Source organism: Capra hircus, chromosome 10 (genome assembly GCF_001704415.2).
Source record: "Capra hircus breed San Clemente chromosome 10, ASM170441v1, whole genome shotgun sequence".
Lineage (NCBI taxonomy): Eukaryota > Metazoa > Chordata > Mammalia > Artiodactyla > Bovidae > Capra > Capra hircus.
In genome coordinates this window covers 54,918,694-54,942,023 of record NC_030817.1, presented here as the reverse complement: position 1 = coordinate 54,942,023, position 23,330 = coordinate 54,918,694, and the positions used below count along the sequence as shown (strand labels likewise).

The window sequence follows — 23,330 nt, the reverse complement described above, 5'->3', positions numbered from 1 at the left end:
CTGTTAACACTCATTTTATGGTTCTTCCTATGTATATAAATGTGGATATGTGCTGTAAAATGTACATAAAAATAATTTACTATTCTGTCAGTAGTCAAGATAATGTCTTTATATTCAAGAAACATCCAATCTTGGAAGGCGTAAGACTCTCTTAAATTAATACATAGAGAAGAAGATAATATATGGCAAGCTATTGGAGGCAGGGTACGTGGTCTGATACTCCCATCTCTTAAAGAATTTTCCACAGTTTGTTGTGATCCACATAGTCAAAGGCTTTGGCATAGTCAATGAAGCAGAAGTAGATGTTTATCTGGAACTCTGTTGCTGTTTTGATGATCCAGCAGATGTTGGCAATTTGACCTCTGGTTCCTATGCCTCTTCTAAATCCACCTTGAACATCTAGAAGTTCATTGTTCACGCATTGCTGAAGCCTGGCTTGGAGAATTTTGAGCATTACTTTGCTAGCATGTGAGATGAGTGCAATTGTATGGTAGTTTGAACATTCTTTGTCATGGCCTTTCTTTAGGGTTGGAATGAAAACTGACCTTTTCCAGTCCTGGCCACTGCTGAGTTTTCCAAATTTGTTGGCATATTGAGTGCAGCGCTTTCACAGCATCATCTTTCAGGATTTGAAATAGCTCAACTGGCATTCCATCACCTCCACTAGCTTTGTTCCTAATGATGCTTCTTAAGGCCCACTTGATGAAGCAACAGTTAGAACCAGACATGGAACAACAGACTGTTTCCAGATTGGGAAAGGAGTACATCAAGGCTGTATATTGTCACCCTGCCTATTTAACTTATATGCAGAGTACCTCATGTGAAATGTCAGGCTGGATGAACCACAAGCTGGAATCAGGATTGCCAGGAGAAATATCAATATCCTCAGATACACAGATGACACCACCGTTATGGCAGAAAGCAAAGAAAAATTAAAGAGCCTCTTGATGAAAGTGAAAGAGGAGAGTGAAAAAGTTGGCTTAAAACTCAGCATTCCAAAAACTAAGATCATGGCATCTGGTCCCATCACTTCATGGCAAATAGATGGGGAAACAATGAAAACAGTGACAAACTTTATTTTTTGGGGGTAAAAAGGCACTGCAGATGGTGACTGCAGCCATGAAATTAAAGGACGCTTGCTTCTTGGAGGAAAAGCTGTGACCAACCTAGACAGCATATTAAAAAGCAGAGACATTACTTTGCTAACAAAGGTTGATCTAGTCAAAGCTATGGTTTTCCACTAGTCATGTATGGATTTGAGTTGGACGGTAAAGGAAGCTGAATGCCGAAGAATTGATGGTTTTGAACTGTGGTGTTGGAGAAGACTCTTGAGAGTCCCTTGGACTACAAGGAGATCCAACCAGTCAGTCCTAAAGGAAATGAGTCCTAAATATTCATTGGAAGGACTGATGCTGAAGCTGAAGCTCCAATACTTTGGCTACGTGATGCGAAGAATTGACTCATTGGAAAAGACCCTGATCCTGGGAACTGCGAGGTTTAGGGGACAACAGAGGATGAGGTGGTTGGATAGCATCACTGGCTCAATGGACATGAGTTGAGCAAGCTCCAGGAGTTGGTGATGGACTGGAAAGCCTGGTGTGCTACAGTCCATGGAGTCTACAAAGAGTCTAACACAACTGAACGACTGAACTGAACTGACTGATAGGTGGTTATAGGATCTCTGAATAGATGAACTGGAAGTTTCCTTGAAAAAAAATCCCCAAAATTCAACCACCTTACTTTACAGAGAAGGAAGTTGAATCTCAGTTTTGTTTTTTTTTAGGTCAGTAAGGTTATTGGAGATTGAGATCATTGTGGCCTAGATCGAAAGAAAATGTTTCATAGAAGAGCTGGTATTTGAACAAAACTTTGCAGACTCAACAAGAGGCGAAGTGAAGAGAATAAGGAAAGTGGGGGAGGGGGCAGATGCACACAAGCATTAGTGCCTGAATTTGCCTGAGTTTTCAACCAAACCAGCGGACTGAAGGATAGGACTGTTTTTCTGTACATCTAAAAATAATTCTAAAATTCTCTTTAAAATTGCTTGGCCAAAAGTTTAAGAGGAGGGACTCCACTTACAATGCAAAGTTAGACCTCTAAGAGGCATGGGCTTTCCAAGGCACTTAGAATGATCTCCATAGACTTCGCAGCAAATACGTGTTCCTTATCTTTTTGTCTTTGATGTGAGTTTGATAGTAGCCGTATTCTTTTCAGAAATAGAATTTACCCAGTATTCTGTCATGGGTGAGGAACTTTTGTTTTATGAACTAAAATCTCAGTTTTACAGGTGAGGAAACTGAGGCTCAAAAAGGTCAAGATTAAGATCAAACAGCTGTGGGGGGTAGTGTCAGGAGTGCCAGCAAGGTCTTCTGCCTTCAGTTGCCTTGTGGTTTATCTAGGACAAGATACTCTGGAAGAATTCATAGTGCAATTCATAAAAGCAAATATTAAGATTATAATTTTAAAATATTTAAGATATTTGAGATGTTCTTAATAGCACTTCAGTTCCTCATATTGTAATTATTCTGTAAGTATGAAAAGACTAATACATCTGTTCTTCTGATGGAATTTCTTTGGGTTCATAAATAATCATTATATTGTCAATAATCTCAATATGAAATGTAAAGGAGCTCTTTTAAGAAACAGTGATAACTGAGTTATGATCTGAATTAGAATTTAAAACTTTATTAGCCACTGTTTTATTTACCATAGTATTGTTTTAAGACTGATATTTGACTTTCATATTTTCAGAACCTTCCATTTTGGCCTGAGAAATTTTCAGGCAAACTTTGTGTGAGAGTGGTGAGCTGTGAGGGATCATCCAGGCCATTCTTTTATAACCAACAGGATAATGGCACTTTATTGAGCTTGGAAGATCTGGTATGTTTTCCTGTTTTTAAAATAAAATATCTTTGATTTTTAAAGTTTACTTTACAATATTTTATTCAGACATGCTCTAAAATATCCTGATAATTAATGGAAGGTATACTAACTCTAACAGTATATAATGCTGTACATACGTTTGTAATAGATCAGAGCCAGTGTGATTTTCTGTAGGAATTTAAGAAAACAGGCTTTTTAATATCTGTATGAGTGATTGAAATTCTAAACGTAACGTGCAGTTTAAACCAATGCTTCAAACGTACTCCTTTTTTCTGCAATAGAATGGGGGTATCTTGGTGGATGTAGATACTGCTCCGCATTCAACTGTCATCAGCTTTTCTGACTACCATGAGGGATGTGCACCTGCCCTAATAATAAACCACACACCATGGGACATCCTCACATATAAACAGAGGTATGAAATAAAAAGGTTCTTAGAAAATCAGATTTGTTTTCGGTGGTTTAGTTGCTAAGTTGTACTCCACTCTTGCACCCCGATAGAATGTAACCTGCCAGCTCCTCTGTCCTTGGGATTTCTGAGGCAAGAATACTGGAGTGGATAGCCATTTCTTTCTGTAGGGGATCTTCCTGACCTAGCGATCGAACCTGGGTCTTGTGTGTCCCCTGCATTGGCAGGCAGATTCTTTACCAACTGAGCCACTAGGGAGGCCCCTGGTCCACAGTTCCTTCTAGGAAATCTTTGGGTCTAGATGTGTTTCACCTTCCATGTGTTTTCAGATTTTCGAAAGGTTATAGGGATGTGTATTGCTAATAGCCCTAGCAAGTTCTGAGGCAGTACTCTGTAACCAGCACATTAGTATTCCTGTAGCAGAACGTATAAACATTCATGATAAGTGAGATAAATGAAAGTATTAATAGTTTCCCATCAGTTCAGATCAAGTTTTGCTGCCACATGAGTTTGGACACCAAACTTAAGAGAAGAGCATTTGGGATTTCGAAGCTTTTTACATTTCAGAACTGCATACAAGGAACTGTGAACTTGTTTAGGCAGTACCGTTCTTTTGCGGTCTCGTGATGCTCAGTGAACCTCTCTCTGTAAATCGTATTGTTTTTGTAGGAGAGTAGAATGTTAAACAGGAGGGCAGAGGGCTGAAGACGATAGAAGTGGAAGATTACATAGTGATATTGAATGTGTTGTAGTACAGACTGACAGGAATTTTGTCGTCCTTGTGTGTGCTGTTGTTTAGCTTGGGTGATGTCATTAAACAGGCAGCTTTAGATTCTTAAAATATGTAATAATATATTTGCAGAGAATTATTATTATAAATCTTCAGGGCATTATTTTTACGTATATATTATAATATAAAATAATAATACCCATTATATATATGTATACACACACAGGCATATAAATATATAAAAAGTAATGCCTTGCTGGGACTTCCCTGGTCATCCAGAGGCTAAGAGTCCGCCTGCCAATGCAGGAGACATGGGTTCGATCCCTGGTCTGGAAAGATCCCTCATGCCTCAGAGCAGCAGAGCCCATGTTCCACAACTGGTGAGACCACGGGCCACCACTGCTGAAGCCCAAGTGCTCTAGAGCCTGAACTCCACAACAGGAGAAGCCACCACAGTGAGAAGTCCGCACGCTACAGCAGAGGACCCGCTACTCCCTGCAACTGGAGAAAGCCCTCAGACAGCAGTGAAGACCCAGCACAGCCAAAGATAGATAAATTTTAAAAAATTAATGCTTTCCAGGTTCAACGTATTCTTAACTCTCATGGCTTGAATCTGCTGAGAGATTTGAAAGTATAGATTAAACCCTAAATGGGTTACTTTTTGTTTTATTTTAGTTCTCTGCAAAGTCTCGTGTTATCTAAACCAATACTCGTTAAACTTAAATATCAGCATTAAAATCTCCTAGAAATCCTGTAAAAATGCACGTTCTGGGTTAGTTGGTTTTTTGTGGGTCCCGGGATATTGCCCTTTCCAGCAAGCCTCGAGGTGATGCTGGTGCTGCTGGCCCAGGGACCGCGCTTGGAGTAGCAGGGGAACAAACCGTTGTTTTCTCTTCTGAGACTCTTACTTCTTATACATTGCTTTTGATTAAAATCTCCAATTTGAGTACCAAGTAAAGTTCTCTGCTCCTAAAAAGTTTACTATTCACAACCTTTTCTATAGATGAATTCTGAGGTACCAGTCTGTTTACCTTCATGAATTTTGTTAGTGCCATCTTACCTGGATCAGTTCAGAGTATACTGCAGCTTCAGAAAGAGCAATATTCTTTGCCCTCAAGCTTCAAGATCATTAGTTATTTGGACATTTTAGGGTACTTATCTTTAGGCAGAGTTGTGTTTTATTAACAAAGGCAGTTTTATAACATGTTTGTGCCAATCCCCTCCTCAGTAAACCACAGGTCTACGTTTCTCAAGGCCAGGGTATTTTAATCTTCCCTCTGTCGCTTGTGTTTCAGCGGGTCAAAGGAAGAAATGGTGTTGCTGCCAAGACAAGTTCGACTCTTTGCCTGGGAAGATCCCACTGGTACCAGAAAGCTTAAATGGAGTTATGCAGCAAATGTTGGGGAACATGATCTGTTAAAGGTATCATCTGATGTGAATGGGTATCATATGAAGTGTGCTGTGCTTAGTCGGTCAGTCGTGTCTGACTGTTTGCGACCCTATTGACTGTAACCTGCCAGGCTCCTCTGTCCATGGGGATTCTCCAGGGAAGAAAACTGGAGTAGGTTGCCATGCCTTCCTCCAGGGGATCTTCCCAACCCAGGGATCGAACCCAGGCCTCCTGCAGTGCAGCAGATTCTTTACTGTTTGAGCCACCAGGGAAGTGCCTGATAACAAAGGAAATAGATAAGTTAGCTTCACACTGTCATCTTTTTCTTTATTGAACTAAAAATGAATTGCAACTATTTTCAAAATAAGTTGCTCTGGGGCTTTAGTTGGTAAATAGTTCACACCAATATTTTGTCCTAGATCAGTCAAAATACTTTATTTGCATTAAAAAAAATAGGCCTGTTTCAGCTTGCCTAAGACCAGTACTTTTTTATTTACTTTTTTTAATAAGGAAAGAGTTTTGAGGCTAAAAGTGAAAAACAGCTTTATTTTGTATACCACTGTTAGCTGTAAGATTTTTTAAGGCAAGTTTTCCCTATCAAAGCCATATGGTTTTTTAATTAAAGGAGTATGACAGTAGTAAACTATCCGTATAAGAAATATAATGAATTACTTATTGAAATACTATCTAGATAGCTAAATTAATTAAACATGTTATTTCCTAGACACTTAGACTTTGGGAAGGGATTAAGAATTCATCTGCCGGGAACTTCCCTGGTGGTCTAGTGGCTAAGACTCCATGGTCTCAATGCAGGCTGCTCGGGTGTGATCCCTGGTCAGAGAACTAGATCCCACATGCTACAGTAAGAGTTCATATGCCTTAACTAAAGATCTCGCATGCCGCAACTAAGAACCAGTGCAGCCAAATAAATAAATACTTATAAAAGTAAAAGAATTCATCTGCCAGCCTCCCTCCAATAAGACACTGGTCCTCCACGAGTGGTACCTAGTTTCTGTAGGATTATATTCTACGCTGAAAAGTTCATACAGTGTCATATTCCACTGTCTGATAATGCCAGTTGTCATAAAAGCTTTCTTGGTTATTTAAAATAGTAATTGGCCAAGAGTGACTGAATTATCCTCTCCTATATTCTCTCTGAAATACCCGTAAAAGAGATAGAGTTTTGAAAAATCAGACTGATGGTTATGAGATTCTTGGAGTGATTTTTGCCATGACAATTTGATGGAGCTCTGTTACTTGCTTATGCTTTACTTTTTACAACAGAGAAACCCTCGAGGGTTGTAAGTGGTAGAGAGGAGCTTAAGTTCCCTGTTACAATGAGGTCTCTGACTCAGAGACATGCTAGCTTGACCAGGGGTCCCTGTACTATGCTGGTGTTATTTTCGTTCTCCTCACATTTCATGCCCCTCAGCAACCACAACTCCCATAAGGCAGTACACAGATACTGGAGAAAGAATGGTATCACCATCCTGAAAGACTATGTCAAGGTCTATAAATTAAGGCAAAATCATAAAGAATCCTGGCAGTAGTGTATTGACAGGCTTGTGGTTTTAAATATTTCTGTTCTATTTGGTGTTAGAAAACCAGACAGTAAGAAATAGATTATTGGGCCTTATTCAACTGGCAATCTTCCAGGTTATGAAAATTAAGCTAGAAATAAGACAGCCATTTCCTTGTCTCCTGGCTGATCTGAGAAGGGAATTCTGCTGAGGCTCAGGTGTACATGAAAAGGGAATTCAAAGAAAATCCACACAGTACTGTAAAGCACTTTCCTCATTTAGTTCAAGTCAGTCACTCAGTCTGTGTCTGACTCTGTGACCCCATGAATCACAGCACGCCAGGCCTCCCTGTCCATCACCAATTCCTGGAGTTTACTCAAACTCATGTCCATCAAGTTGGTGATGCCATCCAGCCATCTCATCCTCGGTCGTCCCCTTCTCCTCCTGCCCCCAATCCCTCCCAGCATCAGGGTCTTTTCCAATGAGTCAGCTCTTTGCATGAGGTAGCCAAAGTACTGGAGTTTCAGCTTCAACATCAGTCCTTCCAATGAACACCCAGGGCTGATCTCCTTTAGCACGGACTGGTTGGATCTCCATGCAGTCCAAGGGACTCTTAAGAGTCTTCTCCAACACCACAGTTCAAAAGCATCGATTCTTCGGCGCTCACCTTTCTTCACAGTCCAACACTCACATCCATACATGACCACTGGAAAAACCATAGCCTTGACTAGAGGGACCTTTGTTGGCAAAATAATGTCTCTGCTTTTTAATATGCTATCTAGGTTGGTCATAACTTTTCTTCCAAGGAGTAAGCGTCTTTTAATTTCATGGCTGCAGTCACCATCTGCAGTGATTTTGGAGCCCCCCAAAATAGTCAGCCACTGTTTCCACTGTTTCCGCATCTATTTGCCATGAAGTGATGGGACCAGGTGCCATGATCTTCGTTTTCTGAATGTTGAGCTTTAAGCCAACTTTTTCACTCTCCTCTTTCACTTTTAACAAGAGGCTTTTTAGCTCCTCTTCACTTTCTGTCATAAGAGTGGTGTCATCTGCATATCTTAGATTATTGATATTTCTCCCGGCAATCTTGATTCCAGCTTGTGCTTCTTCCAGTCCAACGTTTCTCATGATGTACTCTGCATATAAGTTAAATAAGCAGGGTGACAATATACAGCCTCCTTTTCCTATCTGAAACCACTCTGTTGTTCCATGTCCAGTTCTAACTGTTGCTTCCTGACTGCATATTTTCAGACATTTGGTTCCCATCCTAGATTTAGTTATTGTGATCCACACAGTCAAAGGCTTTGGCATAGTCAATAAAGCAGAAATAAATGTTTTTTTCTGGAACTCTCTTGCTTTTTCAGTGATCCAGAGGATGTTTAAGTGTGAATAAACAGGAAACAAACAAGCAAACATGGAGTTTACGAAAAAATAGTTCAGGAGAAAACTGTAGCATGATCCTAAAGATTCAGAAGCTGATCACACTTCTGAAAATTTTTTTTCCGCAGAAGGACCAGTGAAAATTTTCAGAATGTATGCCTGAGATTCCCAAAGTTATAAACATACGACAGCTATGACAGGAGAAAGTTGGTGAGATGAAAGACAAAGACAACAAAATAAAATGAAAGGGGGAGCAGGGAATTAGTATGTTCTGAACATGATATATTAACACCATTTAATCCTAAATTGTAATTACAGAAATATAGATCAAAGATGATTTTTTTTAAAAGGATACCAATTAATAGAAGCAAAGTGAGTAATAAAAGAATTCTAATCAATTGAGAAAATGAAAATAAAGAAAAATTTGCTCTTACAGTAAAAGAAGGAAGCCTAAGGAAGTATATAGTAAGTGGCAAATGTCAGTGCATTTTGTTGAATATATCATATGTTAATGCTTATTATATAGTATCATAAATTCTTATGGTTATAACTTAGAACTGCTGGTTAGAACTCAAAACCAGATCTTCTTGACTTCATAGTCGCTGGATTTTTCCCACTAAACCATGCTTCCCATCAAGCATGTCAGTAAATGAAAGTGGTTTAAATTCTCCTATTAAAAGATCACATTCAGATTAAGTTAAAAAGTAGTTTCTAACCAGATGCTATTTACATGAGATCTGCGTTAACTGCACAGAAAGTTAAAGGCATGAAGAGATGATAAAGATTTAACAAGTAAACAAAAGTAAAAAACAATTTAACTATGATTCAAAGCAAAAATCATTAAATAGAATATGATAATGTGACACAGAAGGCATGATAGCCATAAACCTTCATGCAGTGAGTAATATTGCATCAAAATGTATGACCGAAAATGTTGGAAGTCAACTGAAACATTGTTGCCTGGGGATATTTTAAAATATACCGTATTTAATTTTTAACAGATCCAATAGATTGAAAACAAATAGAGAGCATTTGAATAATAACCAAGATTGAACCAAGATGCATATCAAATTTTGTAGTTTACAAGGAGAAAATTCACCTTTTTTAGTAGGTATCTCTGAAACATTTATAAAATTTAATCATGTTAGAGTAAAAAAATCGGGCTGTCTACTTTGATATATGTTAAAAGCTGTAGATCAGTTTCAGAGAATAGCAAATAGCAACCATTTCTGTGCTTTTGGCGACATCGTTTGTTTTTGGCTTCTGTGTTCCAAGAAAGCTTGAAAAGCACATATTAGGTACTTATACTGACTGTTGAAGTGAACTGTTGTTTTATTTATGTTGAGTCCAGAATGAAAAAAAATCATTATTTAAATACCTTAAGACGTGCACCAAATCAAACCTAATATTTTTAAATGCTATAAAAGACTGTCAGCCAAGGAGGCTCTTCTTAGTGAAAGTTAATACAAACTGAGTACTATAGTTTGACTATTTAACAGTGTGATTTATATAAATACTTGCAGCATTATAAAGTATTAAAACCTAATTTTACCTGAGATTACATTTCCAGTAAAGTTTTAAACCATTCTGTTCTCCATCTGGGAGACAAGTAAGCATCTTATGCCATTGGTGCCTTTGAAGGAGATTCTTGTTCCTGCTGAGTATCCTTTGAGCCTAACTAGGTAACGTAAACTAAGGTTTTAGAAAAATAAGCACTATTGATCTGTTACTGTTTGAAAAAATTGAGGATGTTTCAAAACACATTATGGGGAACAAGTGTATATACCTGTGGCAGATTCATGTTGATGTATGGCAAAACCAATATAGTATTGTAAAGTATAACTTTAATTAATTTATGTTATTTTGATGGTTTTCTGATTTATAGTCATGTTTTCTTAGCTACTGCATGCAGTTCAACCTTCTGTAATAAAAGCTTACTGTTTGTGGTTTTAATATGAAGTCTCTTTCCCACAGGATGAATGTGGACAGTTTCCCTATGATGCAAACATCCAGATACACTGGGTATCATTTCTCGATGGGCGCCAGAGAGTCTTGCTTTTCACTGATGATGTTGCCTTGGTTTCCAAAGCTCTGCAGGCAGAAGAAATGGAGCAGGCCAATCACGAAATAACTTTTTCTCTCCATAGTCTTGGGCTTTCACTGGTCAACAATGAAATCAAGCAGGAAGTTTCATATATTGGGATAACCAGGTATGGGAGAAGAAAGATAAGGTATCAGAAATCTTTAAAAGGCAGTAAGTTCATAATATCAAGTTTGATGAGAGTAGACAAATACCTATTTTGAATTTGATGTACTGTACATACCTTTCAGCAAAGCTTACTGAACAGCTGCTTTCACTGCTAGTTGAAAAGCCCCTAAGATAAAATAATGTCTTGGCCCTTATGACAACACTCATTAGTTGGTGGGAGAAGAGGTTTGTTTCTTTCCTTGTTGTTTGTATGTATTTTTTAAATGAATTACAAAAACACTGAAAAAAAAAAGCTACAAAGAAGTGTGAACATGTTCTGTGGTTCTGTAGAGGCTGGAGAAACTGGTGTGGGTTGGGGAAGCCAAGAACAATGAATCACATAAATTGGAAAAAAGTTTCACGGAGGCAGTATTTTAACCTGAGTATATGATCTTATTGGATGGTTGTGTAGAACATTTTAATAATGATGGACCCAATTCTTTTCTCTGATTCTGCTTATACTTATATATAAGAAAAATATTTGAATTTATCTGTTTTGGTTTTTCAATCACACTGACTTTGGTAAAAGACTCATTCTTCTTTGGAGGCTGTTGAGGGAAATAATTATCAGGTATAAGCAGTATAGGGTCTACGGATAATAATGTGTTTGGTGAAGTTCAAAATGAAGCAGAAACGCAGAGGTCAGATGTGTAATGCTCTTTGTGCAGCACCTGGCAGTTTAGTTTTGTGAGAAGCGGCTCACCATTTGGTAACCACGCCATGAATGAGAGAGATTCCCGTTGTTCCACATCCTTGCCAGCTTTTAGTATTGTCAGTGTTGCAGCTTTTGGCTATTCTAATAGATTTGTAGTGATCTCTGTTTGTTTTAATTTGCAGTTACCTAATTACATATGATGTTGAACATCTTTTCATACGCTTTTTTGTTATTTGAACCTCATTTGATGAAGTTCAGATCTTTTGCCCAATTTAATATTTTTTGCTATTGTGTTGTAAGAGTTCTTTGCGTAATTTGGGTACAGTAAGTCTCCTGCATACAAACAAGTTTTGTTCCAAGAGCATGTTCATAGATCCAATTTGTTCTTAAGTCCAACAGAGTTAGCTTAGGTACCCAACTAACACCGTTAGCTATATAGTACTGTACTGTAATAGGTTTATAATACTTTTCACACAAATAATACATAAAAAACAAAAAGTAAAATGTTTTTAATCTTACAATGTAGTACCTTGAAAAGTACAGTAGTACAGTACAGCGTCTGGCATTTCTTGTGTACCAGCTGCATCACCCCTGCTTTTATGTTTGCTTCTGGGCATCCTGGCTTGAAGTAGAGATACTGTACTCTATACAGTACTGCACAGTGAGGCACTCAAAAGCACAGCCACTGGTAGAGGATGCACACGTGTGACAGTGTACACCAGACACGCAAACTGACTCATGTGATTGGACATGTGGACACCTGTTCATATCATTGCAAGTTTGAAACTTAAAGGTTTGTGGGTAGGGGACTTACCATATCAGTCTTTTATCAGATGTACGTTTTACAAATATTTTCTCCCAGCCTTTTCATTCTTTTAACAATGTCTTTCACAGAGCAGAAATTTTCAATTTCAGGGAAGTCCCACATCTATTTTTCTTTCATGGATTGTGCTTTTAGTGATGTATCGTAAAAAGTCACTGCCAAACCCAAGGTCACTTAGATTTTCTCCTGTGTTATATCTAGGAATGTTGTAGTTTGATGTTTGACATTTAGGTCTTCCATTTTGATGGGTTTTTGCCTAAAATATCCCCATATGAGAAAATTTTGCCAGTTCCTTAGTTCATTGATGTCAGTGTGTGATACTAAAACATATCCCCTGCCTCTTTTCCTTATGCACTTTTATATAAAACGTAGGTATATTTTGGTGTTTAAAATCTCTTGCATAAATGTGATTTTTCATAGGAGTTGACAGTTGTGACAATTTGGAGTTGAATGAAAATTCCACAACCTAAATTATGCATTTAATTTAATTAATTTTCTTTGTGAATTATTTTAGTTCTGGTGTTGTTTGGGAGATGAAACCAAAACAGAAGTGGAAGCCATTTAGTCAAAAGCAAATAATTTTATTGGAAAAGTCCTATAAGAAATATCTAGAATCAAGAGACTTTGGCTGGATTAAACTAGATGATAATTTTGAGGTATAACAAATTTGTTTTTTTTCCTTATTTATGTATTATGTTGCCAGTTGTGGTAGTAAATAAAATTTTGCTATCCAAGTAAATACATGTATGCAGAAACTAATTTGTTAGTAGCATTAGTATGACTAAGAAAATTTATTAGCACATTTTAAATTAAAATATACTGTTCATCATATACTGTAAAACATTATTTAAACATGTTTCTTATCTGCATTTTTATAATTTTCTCTATTTGCAAAGCAGATAGTTTCATGTAACTTGTTTTTAGGAAAATTATGGAGAAATCAACATTACTTATTGAAACTTCTATTCTGAATGATATCAATATATTGCTGTAGGCTGTGCAGAATTGTGTATCTCAGTGATGAAAACCCTATAAAAAACTTGCCCAATTAAATTCATTAAATGTAAATTATTTTAGGACATGAGTAGAGGTCCACAAATAAACATGTGCTCTACACAGGGCCCTACGTTATTAAAACTGAAAGTCACTTTTGCTTCGGGAAGAGCCCAGAAGCCTGACCGAAGTTGCAGCCGTGCGGTGTGGGCTCCTCTCTGTCTCTGATGGTGGCGTTTGCACTGTCACCATGCCTGCTTCCCACCCCCACCCTCACCCTTACGAATGCTGGTCATGCTAAAACGAAAGAGCACCATTCAGTGAGTGTCAGACATGAGTAAGCTATGGACTATTCACTGTTCAGCTTTGTTGGAGCATAAGTGTTATCTGGAGTTATTCATTACTGTTGAGGTTTTTTGGAGAAGGAAATGGTAACCCACTCCAGTATTCCTGCCTGGAGAATTCCATGGACAGAGCCTGGCAGGCTACAGTCCATGGGGTTGCAAAGAGTTGTATTCAACTGAGTGACTATCACACACTCACTCATTGAGGTTTTAAAAAAATAAAAAGCATGGCTTATGTTCTTTAAGTACAGTTTATATCACTGAAAATATATTTTCCATATAACCTTAGTTATGTAATGATTCTGCTTCCAACATCTCAGCTGTAGATCATCTTAAGGTAGATCTTTTGATTAGACCTAGAAATGAGTATTTTTCTTTTTCAGTTTGTGAGTGAGTGGATATTTAAAATGGTCTCCACTGCTAATACCAGTTCATCACAAGCACATCTGCTTTTTTCCCAGGTGAATTTTGGCAAGGACCCAATGGAAATGCGCCTCCCTTCTCGGTGCTCTATAAGGCGACATTTTTTATCAGGAATTCAAGTTGAATACAAGCAGTCCCCTCACCAAAGAAGTTTAAGGGCCAGATTGTATTGGCTTCAGGTAACATTGTCATCCTATTCAATCAGTTTTGGAATCTTGCGTCTGAATTTTTTTTTTTTTCACAAGGTTCTGTCAAGGGATTAGATTTGATAGACAGAGTGCCTGAAGAATGATGGATGGAGGTTCATAACATTGTACAGGAGGTGGTGATCAAAACCATCCCCAAGAAAAAGAAATGCAAGAAGGCCAAATGGTTGTCTGAGAAGCCCTTACAAATAGCTGAGAAGAGAAGTGAAAGGCAAAGGAGAAAAGGAAAGATATACCCAGCTAAATGTAGAATTCCAAAGAATGGCAAGGAGAGATAAGAAAGCTTTCCTAAATGAGCAATGCGAAAATACAGAGGAAAACAGCAGAATGGAAAAGACTAGAGATCTCTTCAAGAAGGTTAGAGATAACAAGGGAACAAAGATCCATCTAGTCAAAGCTATGGTTTTTCCAGTAGTCATGTATGGATGTGAGAGTTGGACTATAAACAAAGCTGAGCACCGAAGAATTGATGCTTTTGAACTGTGGTGTTGGAGAAGACTCTTGAGAGTCCCTTGGACTGAAAGGAGATCAAACCCGTCCATCATAAAGGAAATCAATCCTGAATATTCATTGGAAGGAATGATGCTGAAACTGAAACTCCAATACTTTGGCCACCTGATGCGAAGAACTGACTAATTTGAAAAGACCCTGATGCTGGGAAAGATTGGAGGTGGGAGGAGAAGGGGACGACAGAGGATGAGATGGTTGGATGGCATCACTGACTGAATGGACATGAATTTGAGTAAGCTCCGGGAGTTGGTGATAGATAGGGAGGCTTGGCTTGCATGCAGTCCATGGAGTTGCAAAGAATTGGACAGGACTGAGCACTGAACTGAACTGAACTGAAGGGAACATTTCATGCAAAGATGGTCACAGTAAAGGACAGAAATGGTATGGACCTAACAGAAGCAGAAGATATTAAGAAAAGGTGGAATACAAGAATACACAGAACTATACAAAAAAGATCTCCATGACCCAGAAAACCATGATGATGTGATCACTCACCTAGAGCCAGACATCCTGGATTCCAAAGTCAACTGGGTCTTAGGGAGCATCACTACGAACAAAGCTAGTGGAGGTGATGGAATTCCAGTTGAGCTGTTTCAAGTCCTGAAAGATGATGCTGTGAAAGTGCTGCAGTCAATATGCCAGCAAATTGGGAAAATTCAGCAGTGGCCACAGGACTGGAAAAGGTCAGTTTCATTCCAATCCCAAAGAAGGGAAATGCCAAAGAATGCTCAAACTACCGCACAATCGCACTAATTTCACATGCTAGCAGAGTAATGCTCAGAATTCTCCAAGCCAGGCTTCAACAGTACATGAACCCAGAACTCCCAGATGTTCAAGCTGGATTTAGAAAAGTCAGAGGAACCAGAGATTAAATTGCCAACATCCGTTGGATCATGGAAAAAGCAAGAGAATTCTAGAAAAACATCTGCTTTATTGACTATGCCAAAGCCTTTGACTGTGTGGATAACAACAAAATGTGGAAAATTCTGAAAGATAGGAATACCAGACCACCTGACCTGCCTCCTAAGAAATCTGTATGCAGGTCAAGAAGCAACAGTTAGAACCAGACATGGTACAATGGACTGGTTCCAAATTGGGAAAGGAGTATGTCAAGGCTATATATTGTCACCCTGCTTATTTAAGTTATATGCAGAGTATGTCATGTGAAGTATCCAGATTGCCGGGAAAAATATCAATAACCTCAGATATGCAGATGGCACAACCCTTAGGGCAGAAAGCAAAGAGAAACTAAGGAGCCTCTTGATGAAGGTGAAAGAGGAGAGTATAAAAGCTGGCTTAAAAGTCAGCATTCAGGAAACTGACATCACGGCATCTGGTCTCATCACTTCATGGCAAATAGATGGAGAAACAATCGAAACAGTAACAGCCTTTATTTTCTTGGGCTCCAAAATCACTGTAGATGGTGACAACAGCCCTGAAATTAAAAGACGCTTGCTCCTTGGAAGAAAATCTATGACAAACTGAGACAGCATATTAAAAACCAGAGACATTACTTTACTGACAAAGGTCCATATAGTCAAAGCTATGGTTTTTCCAGTAGTCATGTATGCATGTGACGGCTGGACTATAAAGGAAGCTGAGCGCTGAAGAACTGATGGTACTGAACTGTGGTGTTGGAGAAGACTCCTGAGAGACTGCAAGGAGATCAAACCAGTCAATCCTAAAGGAAATCAACCCTGAATATTCATTGGAAGGACTGATGCTGAAGCTGAAGCTCCAGTACTTTGGCCACCTGATGCAAAGAGCTGACTCATTGGAAAAGACCCTGATACTGGGAAAGATTGAAGACAGGAGAGAAGGGGACGACAGAGGACGAGATGGTTGGATGGCATCACTGCCTTGATGGGCATGAGTTTGAGGAAGCTCTGGGAGATGGTGAAGGTCAGGGAAGTCTGGTATGCTACAGTCTATGGCATCGAAAAGAGTTGGACGTAACTTAGCAACTGAACAATACAAAAATCATACATCAAAACTGATATCTTTCTTTTTGTTATAAGTTATTCTCCTTCTTCCACATATCCTGTAGATTCACCATACTAATTATCCAAGGCTAAATGACCATTGAGAATTTAATTTGGCCATATGTTTTCTTACGCAAATTGTTATTTTTAATATTTCTTTGACTTTGTCATCGAATCCCAAATTAAGATTTTCTTTTATTCTTCTATATGGGAATGATTAGGGCTTTATTGGAGGCTGTTTGCTTTCTCCCTTCCTGCCTCCCACCATCTCTTGTTTTTAACTACGGATTACTACTTTTTAGGACATTTTCGTTCTCTTTCTCTTAATACCTAACCTGTAATTTCATACGCAGTCTTCACTTACATTTTTCTTTAAATTATAGATAGTTGAAATCTTATATGATCCATTGATACAAATATTTCCATCAATGGTGTTCATGCTCCACAGTTCTAGTGCAATTATGAGAATGTTGATCTATTCCTGTATGTGGAAACTTGCCCTTGGTGAGATATATAAGAAATTTAGATTTAAAGAAAAACTTTTAATAGCAGCACATACAAATACAGATATAATTTATGATGTAATTAGTGGCTTCTTCTGTAATACACCTCTGAAACAAAAGTTTAAATTAAGTACGGCTGAATCAGTTTTCTTTTCTTTAGGTTGATAGTCAGTTACCAGGTACAGTGTTCCCTGTTGTATTTCATCCTGTGGCCCCTCCGAAATCTATTGCTTTGGATTCAGGTAAGAAAAATTTACGTTGAGATATACTCTATACATAAAAGTTGAATAGATATCATTTTGACCTACTAGAAAGCTTGATTGCCTTTTTCCTGTTTTCTTTCTTCCTTTTAGAGCCCAAACCTTTCATTGATGTGAGTGTCATCACAAGATTTAATGAGTACAGTAAAGTCTTACAGTTCAAGTAAGTAAAGATACCCTTGTTCATCTAAAGGAATTTAAAATGAGAATCTACTTTGAAAATACATTATGTTTTGGAAGTGACTTTTGTATGAAAATTATTTCCACCTGAACGTATCAATCTACTTTATGGTCAAGTGATTTTATATGTTGAAACTTATTTTAATAATAGCCTCTATATATTTTAAAGTGTAAAATTCCTTCAACCACTTCTCCCCTTTGTAACTTCCATTAGAATATAAAATAGTGAAATATAAATGATGTGTTTGAGAGCTATGTTCTTTAATTCCTGTGGACTTTAAAAATCAGATAATATATGCTATATCATCATTGTTCTTATATCTTCCATAACATGGTAAATAGAGCATTTGGAACTTTAAATGCTAAGTGTTAATATAGCAGTATTACCCCTAGTGAAACTTTTACTTTAATTAAAAAAAAAGATCTCAGTCTAAATAAACTTCGATCTTGCTAACATAACCCTTGTTTTAGAGATCATGAAACAAGATCTTGCTGTGGTTTTTGGGCAAAATCAAAGTTTTAATATGGAAAATTACAAGGTTTGATAAAACGCCTTTTTCATCCTTAAGAAAGCTTTTTCTATTAAAAAAAATTTTTTTTTCCCTTAGGTATTTTATGGTTCTCATTCAGGAAATGGCCTTAAAAGTTGATCAGGGATTTCTAGGAGCTATTACTGTGCTGTTTACCCCAACAACTGACCCTGAAGCTGAAAGAAAATGGGTAATAATTTTTATTTCTTGGGAATATTATGAAAGATCAACCATTCTTTTCAATAATTGTTGTAGAAAAAAATTAAAATAGAAAATCTTGATTAATTTTTTTCAGACAGAGTTAATCCGGGAAGACTCTGATGCTATAAACACAGAATTAGTGGGGACCTCAGTGACTGATACATCCATTCTTAGTTTCTTTGAACATTTCCATATTTCTCCTATAAAGGTTTGTTGTAATTATTACTTTGAAAATTTGACAGAAGTATTGTAGAACTTTTAAAGGCTATGTATACAAATGTGAGTTTTAATTTGTTATATCTAATATTTGGAGGGGAATTTTCTTTGATTAATTGAAATAATTAAGACAGTTCTCTGTAACATATGTACAGCCACAATTCCCACAGAGAAACCACCAGAGCATGATCTCTAGTCTTGAATTAATAACCCCTTTCTTCAAGGAAGAAGCTGACAAAAGCATTTCTTAATTAAGCAAAGAAGTGCTCACCAACATTTAATGTTGTGGTTGCGCTTTGTAACTCCTCACTGTCTGAATAGAAAGCTATAATGGGTGTCCTAACCAGAATGTGAAAACGCTGAAGTTGCTGTTACACTGTTGATGTGGTATTTTTCACCCTTCCAAAATTTGATTGTAACTAGGGGAGTGGAAAATTGAATACCTTTCACTTGCCTGATTTTGTCCTTTATGAACCCATTTCCTTGTCTCCTTTTGTTATTCTTTTTAGCTTTTCTAGGAAAAGGTGACTGCTTAGAGAATCCACAAATGCTATCAGCCATAAAGCTCTAAACCTGTGTAATGGGCCAGATTTACAATTAAGTAACTCTTTAAAAATATTGATGATCCTTTACATTCTCAAAAACTGTTAACAGCACAATATTGTCAGCTTCATTCACCAGTCCATTCAGCTGAGGGAATGGATTTATAAAATGAAATTATTATTTTAATTATTTAATTAATTAATTAATTTTAAGTTGATATATTAGTTTGGTGATATCAAATATATTGATAGTGTTAGGTTCAAAATTGATATTGTTTTATGTGATGAGTTATACACAATTTCTTTTTCATTATTAAATGAAAATCAGTTCTTTATGAGATTGGACAATACCTTCAACAAATTATTAACTGAAGACCTGCTATTAAAGTTGCTGTTGAAGATATAAAATGACTTCATGGGGTTTATAATCTCCATGGGGTATTACAGGTTTATAATTTACCTATACATATTGTGACTCAGTGGTAAAAATCCTCCTGCCAAGCAGGAGACACGGATTCAATCCCTGTGTCAGGAAGGTCCCCTGGAGAAGCAAATGGCAACCCACTCCAGTATTCTTGCCTGGGGAATCCCATGGGCTGAGGCAGGTTACAGTCCGTTCAGTCACAGAGTTGGACTTGCTGAGCGACTAAATAACAACGTTTTTAGGCGCACTGGGACTTGTTCCATAATGTTGAATAACTAAAATCATGACTGTCGTGTTCATTTCTTCTCTGTAGGAAAAGGCTGGATCTCTTTTCACCTAAGATTGCCTTTCATGGATCCCAGCCCTCTCTAAGTCTGCAGATGGACAAAAGTCCACATGAGAGAAAAAATAACAGCCAGGCTTTCCTGGCTTTTCCATAAGTCCCCTCTATTGAGCTCTCTATTGAGGGAGAATGCCTAGAGAACTGGCAGAATGAGAAGGCAGAGTTATCTGCTTTACTTAACACACATTGAATTACCTCTGCCTGTATCTTCTGGCACTGTCTCACTAATGTTAGTGCAGCACGAAGCAGAAGCTAAATGGGAATGTGAAAATCTCATGGTTAAGTCCTGAGTTGAAGGGGTTGTGGAAGCTGAAAACCTTATTATTCTTTTAACCATTTGTTTGGAACTTGCTAAAGTGTTGCCATAATTGTCATGCTGTTGTTACTTGTCCTCGTGTAATTATACTGCAGTTATTCTTAATTGTTACTAAAAGTTATTTATCTTGTAGAAATGATTATCCATTATTTTGAGTTAGACTGCTGGTAGGCCAGTTGACATTTTTTTCCTCTTAAAATGATTATGCTGTTTTTGCAAAGTGTTTTTTTGGTTTCCTCCATATAAACACAATGTTATTTATAAAGTTTGAATAAAATTATGGTTCAGTTTTGGGGACAAATTGATTTGTATTTTATTAGAAAGTAAATATGAGGATCAGAACTCTTCTGTGTAATATATTGAATAACAAATAATAGTTTCTTTAGGATTCTAATTGAAAGGTACATTTGTTTGTGTCTGGACAATGTGGTGTCCATGTATGTAAATATTTTTGTTTTTAGTTTTCATTTATTGAACATTATTTTCCTTTTAGTTGCACTTGAGCTTGTCTTTGGGTTCTGGTGGTGAGGAATCAAACCAAGAGAAACAGGAATTGATTCCAATTCATTCTGTCAACCTGCTATTGAAAAGCATCGGTGCTACTCTGACTGATGTGGATGACCTTATATTCAAGTAAGAGTTCGTTTAAGTGTGTTAGGAGGTTTTTATACCAGGATGCTATTTCTGGATATTCATTCTTTTCATTTGTGCTAGAAGTTACCTTAGAAAAGTGGTAATTCTTACTACTTACACTTTTAATAGTTTGGACCCATTCTAGTTTGGACTCATAAAGACAAGGTAAAGAGTCTAATATTTTTTTCAGTTATCAGCATCTAGATAATATATGAATATAGTATAAACATTGAATTATTTTAGTAGTATGTTATAAATGGACCATGTTTTAAGTGAAATTATATTTAAAAATAGATAGCAGTAGGATTAGATTTCAGTATAATTTGTGGCAAAGTATAGATAATAGCTCCTTGCTACCTTTCATATAAGAATATTTGTGTGTGCCAGATACATATAAATTCAATGAATATTTATTGAATTGATATTCAACAGTGGTATTAGAGAAAAAAATTCATTAATACTATTTTTACCTTGGATACTATCAAATTTTATAGGAATCAAAGGCTTAAATATTAAGTTCAAATGGAAAGAAAAAGACTAAGGAAAAATAGAAGTTAATTGCTATCAAATCTCTAAATAAAAGGAAACCTTCCTATGTTTAAAAGCAATGGAAAAAATCCTGATGGAAAAATAAAAATTAATTTGACTACATAAAAATTAGACTCTTAGAACAAAATCAATGAAAATAATTAAAAAAACAAAGAACTGGGATGATATGACAAGTATAGCAAAAGATTAATAATTTAATTTTTAACCTAAAAATTCAAATGCCATAGGTACTAGAGAACAACGTGAACTAATTCATAAAAGGGAAGATACAGTGGCTAATAGATATTAGAAATGTTTAGTTTTATTGTTTATCAAAGAATATATGCAAATTAAAGCAAATTATCAAAGATTTCAAAATATGAGAAATCCTAGTACTAGAGAGAAGTGCATCTAAGAAATGGACATTTTTTTTTTTTAAATCATATGTACAAGTGGAAAGGGGTATATATCAAGAGTCTTAAATGTTTTTGTAGGCTTTCACTCAGTAATTATTTTGGGTAGGAATTCAGTCAGAAAATAATCTTGAAATGCAACCAAAGGTGTATTCAGAATACACATGGCAACTCTGATTATTATGTTAAAATTTGGAAATATCTGATCGTGAAAGAATTGTTTGACTGATCCACATGATGGAATGCTATGTTATTAAAAATGGTTATATCAAAATTTGAAAACCTAAAAGAATATTTATCCAAATTGTTGAGTATAAAAATGCATACAGAGTGTTTTAATATTTTTAAGTTGCATAGAAAAGAAAGAATTTGAAGTGGAAAACGAGGAAAAGAAAAAGTTTAAGAAAAAAATTCACTGTGTAGTGGGATTATGGTCAGCTTTTTACTCTGTATGTGTTTATGAAAGATTTGCATGACAATGTACTATTTTTATCATAGTTTTGGCATCCTAATATTTAATGTCTCAAATTACATGTACAAACCTAATTGTGACTTAGAAATGATTATCACTGAAATTTTAAGTCTTTTTTTTTTTTCCAAAAAATAATCTTAGTACTTTTGACTCTTTCTCCTCCCAGACTTGCTTATTATGAAATTCGGTATCAGTTTTACAACAGAGATCAGCTCATGTGGAGTGTTGTTAGACATTACAGTGAACAGGTAACTTCCTGTCGTATTAATAGTAGCTCATACGGAAGATACTTCATAATATAAAAGCAAAGCATTTCTGTGTGACTGTAGTGGGTGACATTTACCTAACTTAGTGCAGTTCACAATCTCATTACTTAGTAGTTTTCTGGAATGATTAACTTCCGTTTCTTTAATTCCACCCCCTTCCCGCCCCGCCAACTATATAAACCTTTTAAAAAGTTTGCTTTAGTGTGTTTGCCTTTTGCAATTATACATTTACCACTTTGAGAAAGAATAGTGATTTAAGGGTCATTACATTTTATTCCTTCGGTGACTAGTTTCTAAGCATAGTGTAGTAGAATTGCGAGGAAACCAAGTTCCTCTTACTGATGCCTGTTACTCCATGGTTTGAAGTCTGTGCACAGAGACACAGTAGCTGTTTGGGGGGCACCAGAGTGCCATTGGGCTTCCCAGGTGGCGTAGTGGTAAGGAACATACCTGCCAATGCATAGATACAAGAGACGCAGGTTCTATCCCCGAGTTGGGAAGATTCCCTGGAGGAGGGCATGGCAACTCACTCCAATATTCTTGCCTTGAAAATTCCATGGGCAGAGGAACCTGGCGGGCTACAGTCCATGGGGTTGCAAAGAAGCGGACAGGACTTAAGCAACTGAGCACACACGCACGAGTACCATTGCTGTGGTGACATTGCTCTTGCCTTCCTCTGCTGAAAGGTCTTTTCTCTTACGGTGTTTAAACTTGATTTTTACATGTTCAAATAAGGATATTTTTTCATTTGTCTTTTTGTTTTGGTTATCAACCCATTTAGTTCATAGCGATAAATATATATCCATTTAATATGCATACTCAGCCATGCAAGGTCAGTATAATAGACCTCCCAGTTTACAGATGAGAAGAACAGGGCCTATAGAGACTACGCGACTTGTCCAAGGTTATGTAACTGACAAAAGGCTGACTTTGCCTCAAACCTGAGTTCTATCCCATTTGAAAGTCCCATGAAAAGTAGGAGCATAGTGCCTGGAACATAGTAAAAC

The 23,330-nt window shown here is 36.9% G+C and overlaps 1 protein-coding gene across 1 annotated transcript in view; it reads left to right on the top strand.

Moving 5' to 3' along the window:
• Positions 1-23,330, top strand: part of VPS13C (vacuolar protein sorting 13 homolog C) — a 181,405-nt gene that overhangs the window by 139,756 nt on the left and 18,319 nt on the right. The window contains 12 exon segments of the mRNA XM_018054289.1: positions 2,752-2,880; positions 3,165-3,298; positions 5,318-5,444; positions 10,287-10,522; positions 12,553-12,694; positions 13,837-13,977; positions 17,160-17,241; positions 17,353-17,422; positions 18,048-18,159; positions 18,265-18,378; positions 20,505-20,644; positions 22,224-22,305. Of these exon segments, the coding sequence (XP_017909778.1) occupies positions 2,752-2,880; positions 3,165-3,298; positions 5,318-5,444; positions 10,287-10,522; positions 12,553-12,694; positions 13,837-13,977; positions 17,160-17,241; positions 17,353-17,422; positions 18,048-18,159; positions 18,265-18,378; positions 20,505-20,644; positions 22,224-22,305 (1,509 nt within the window).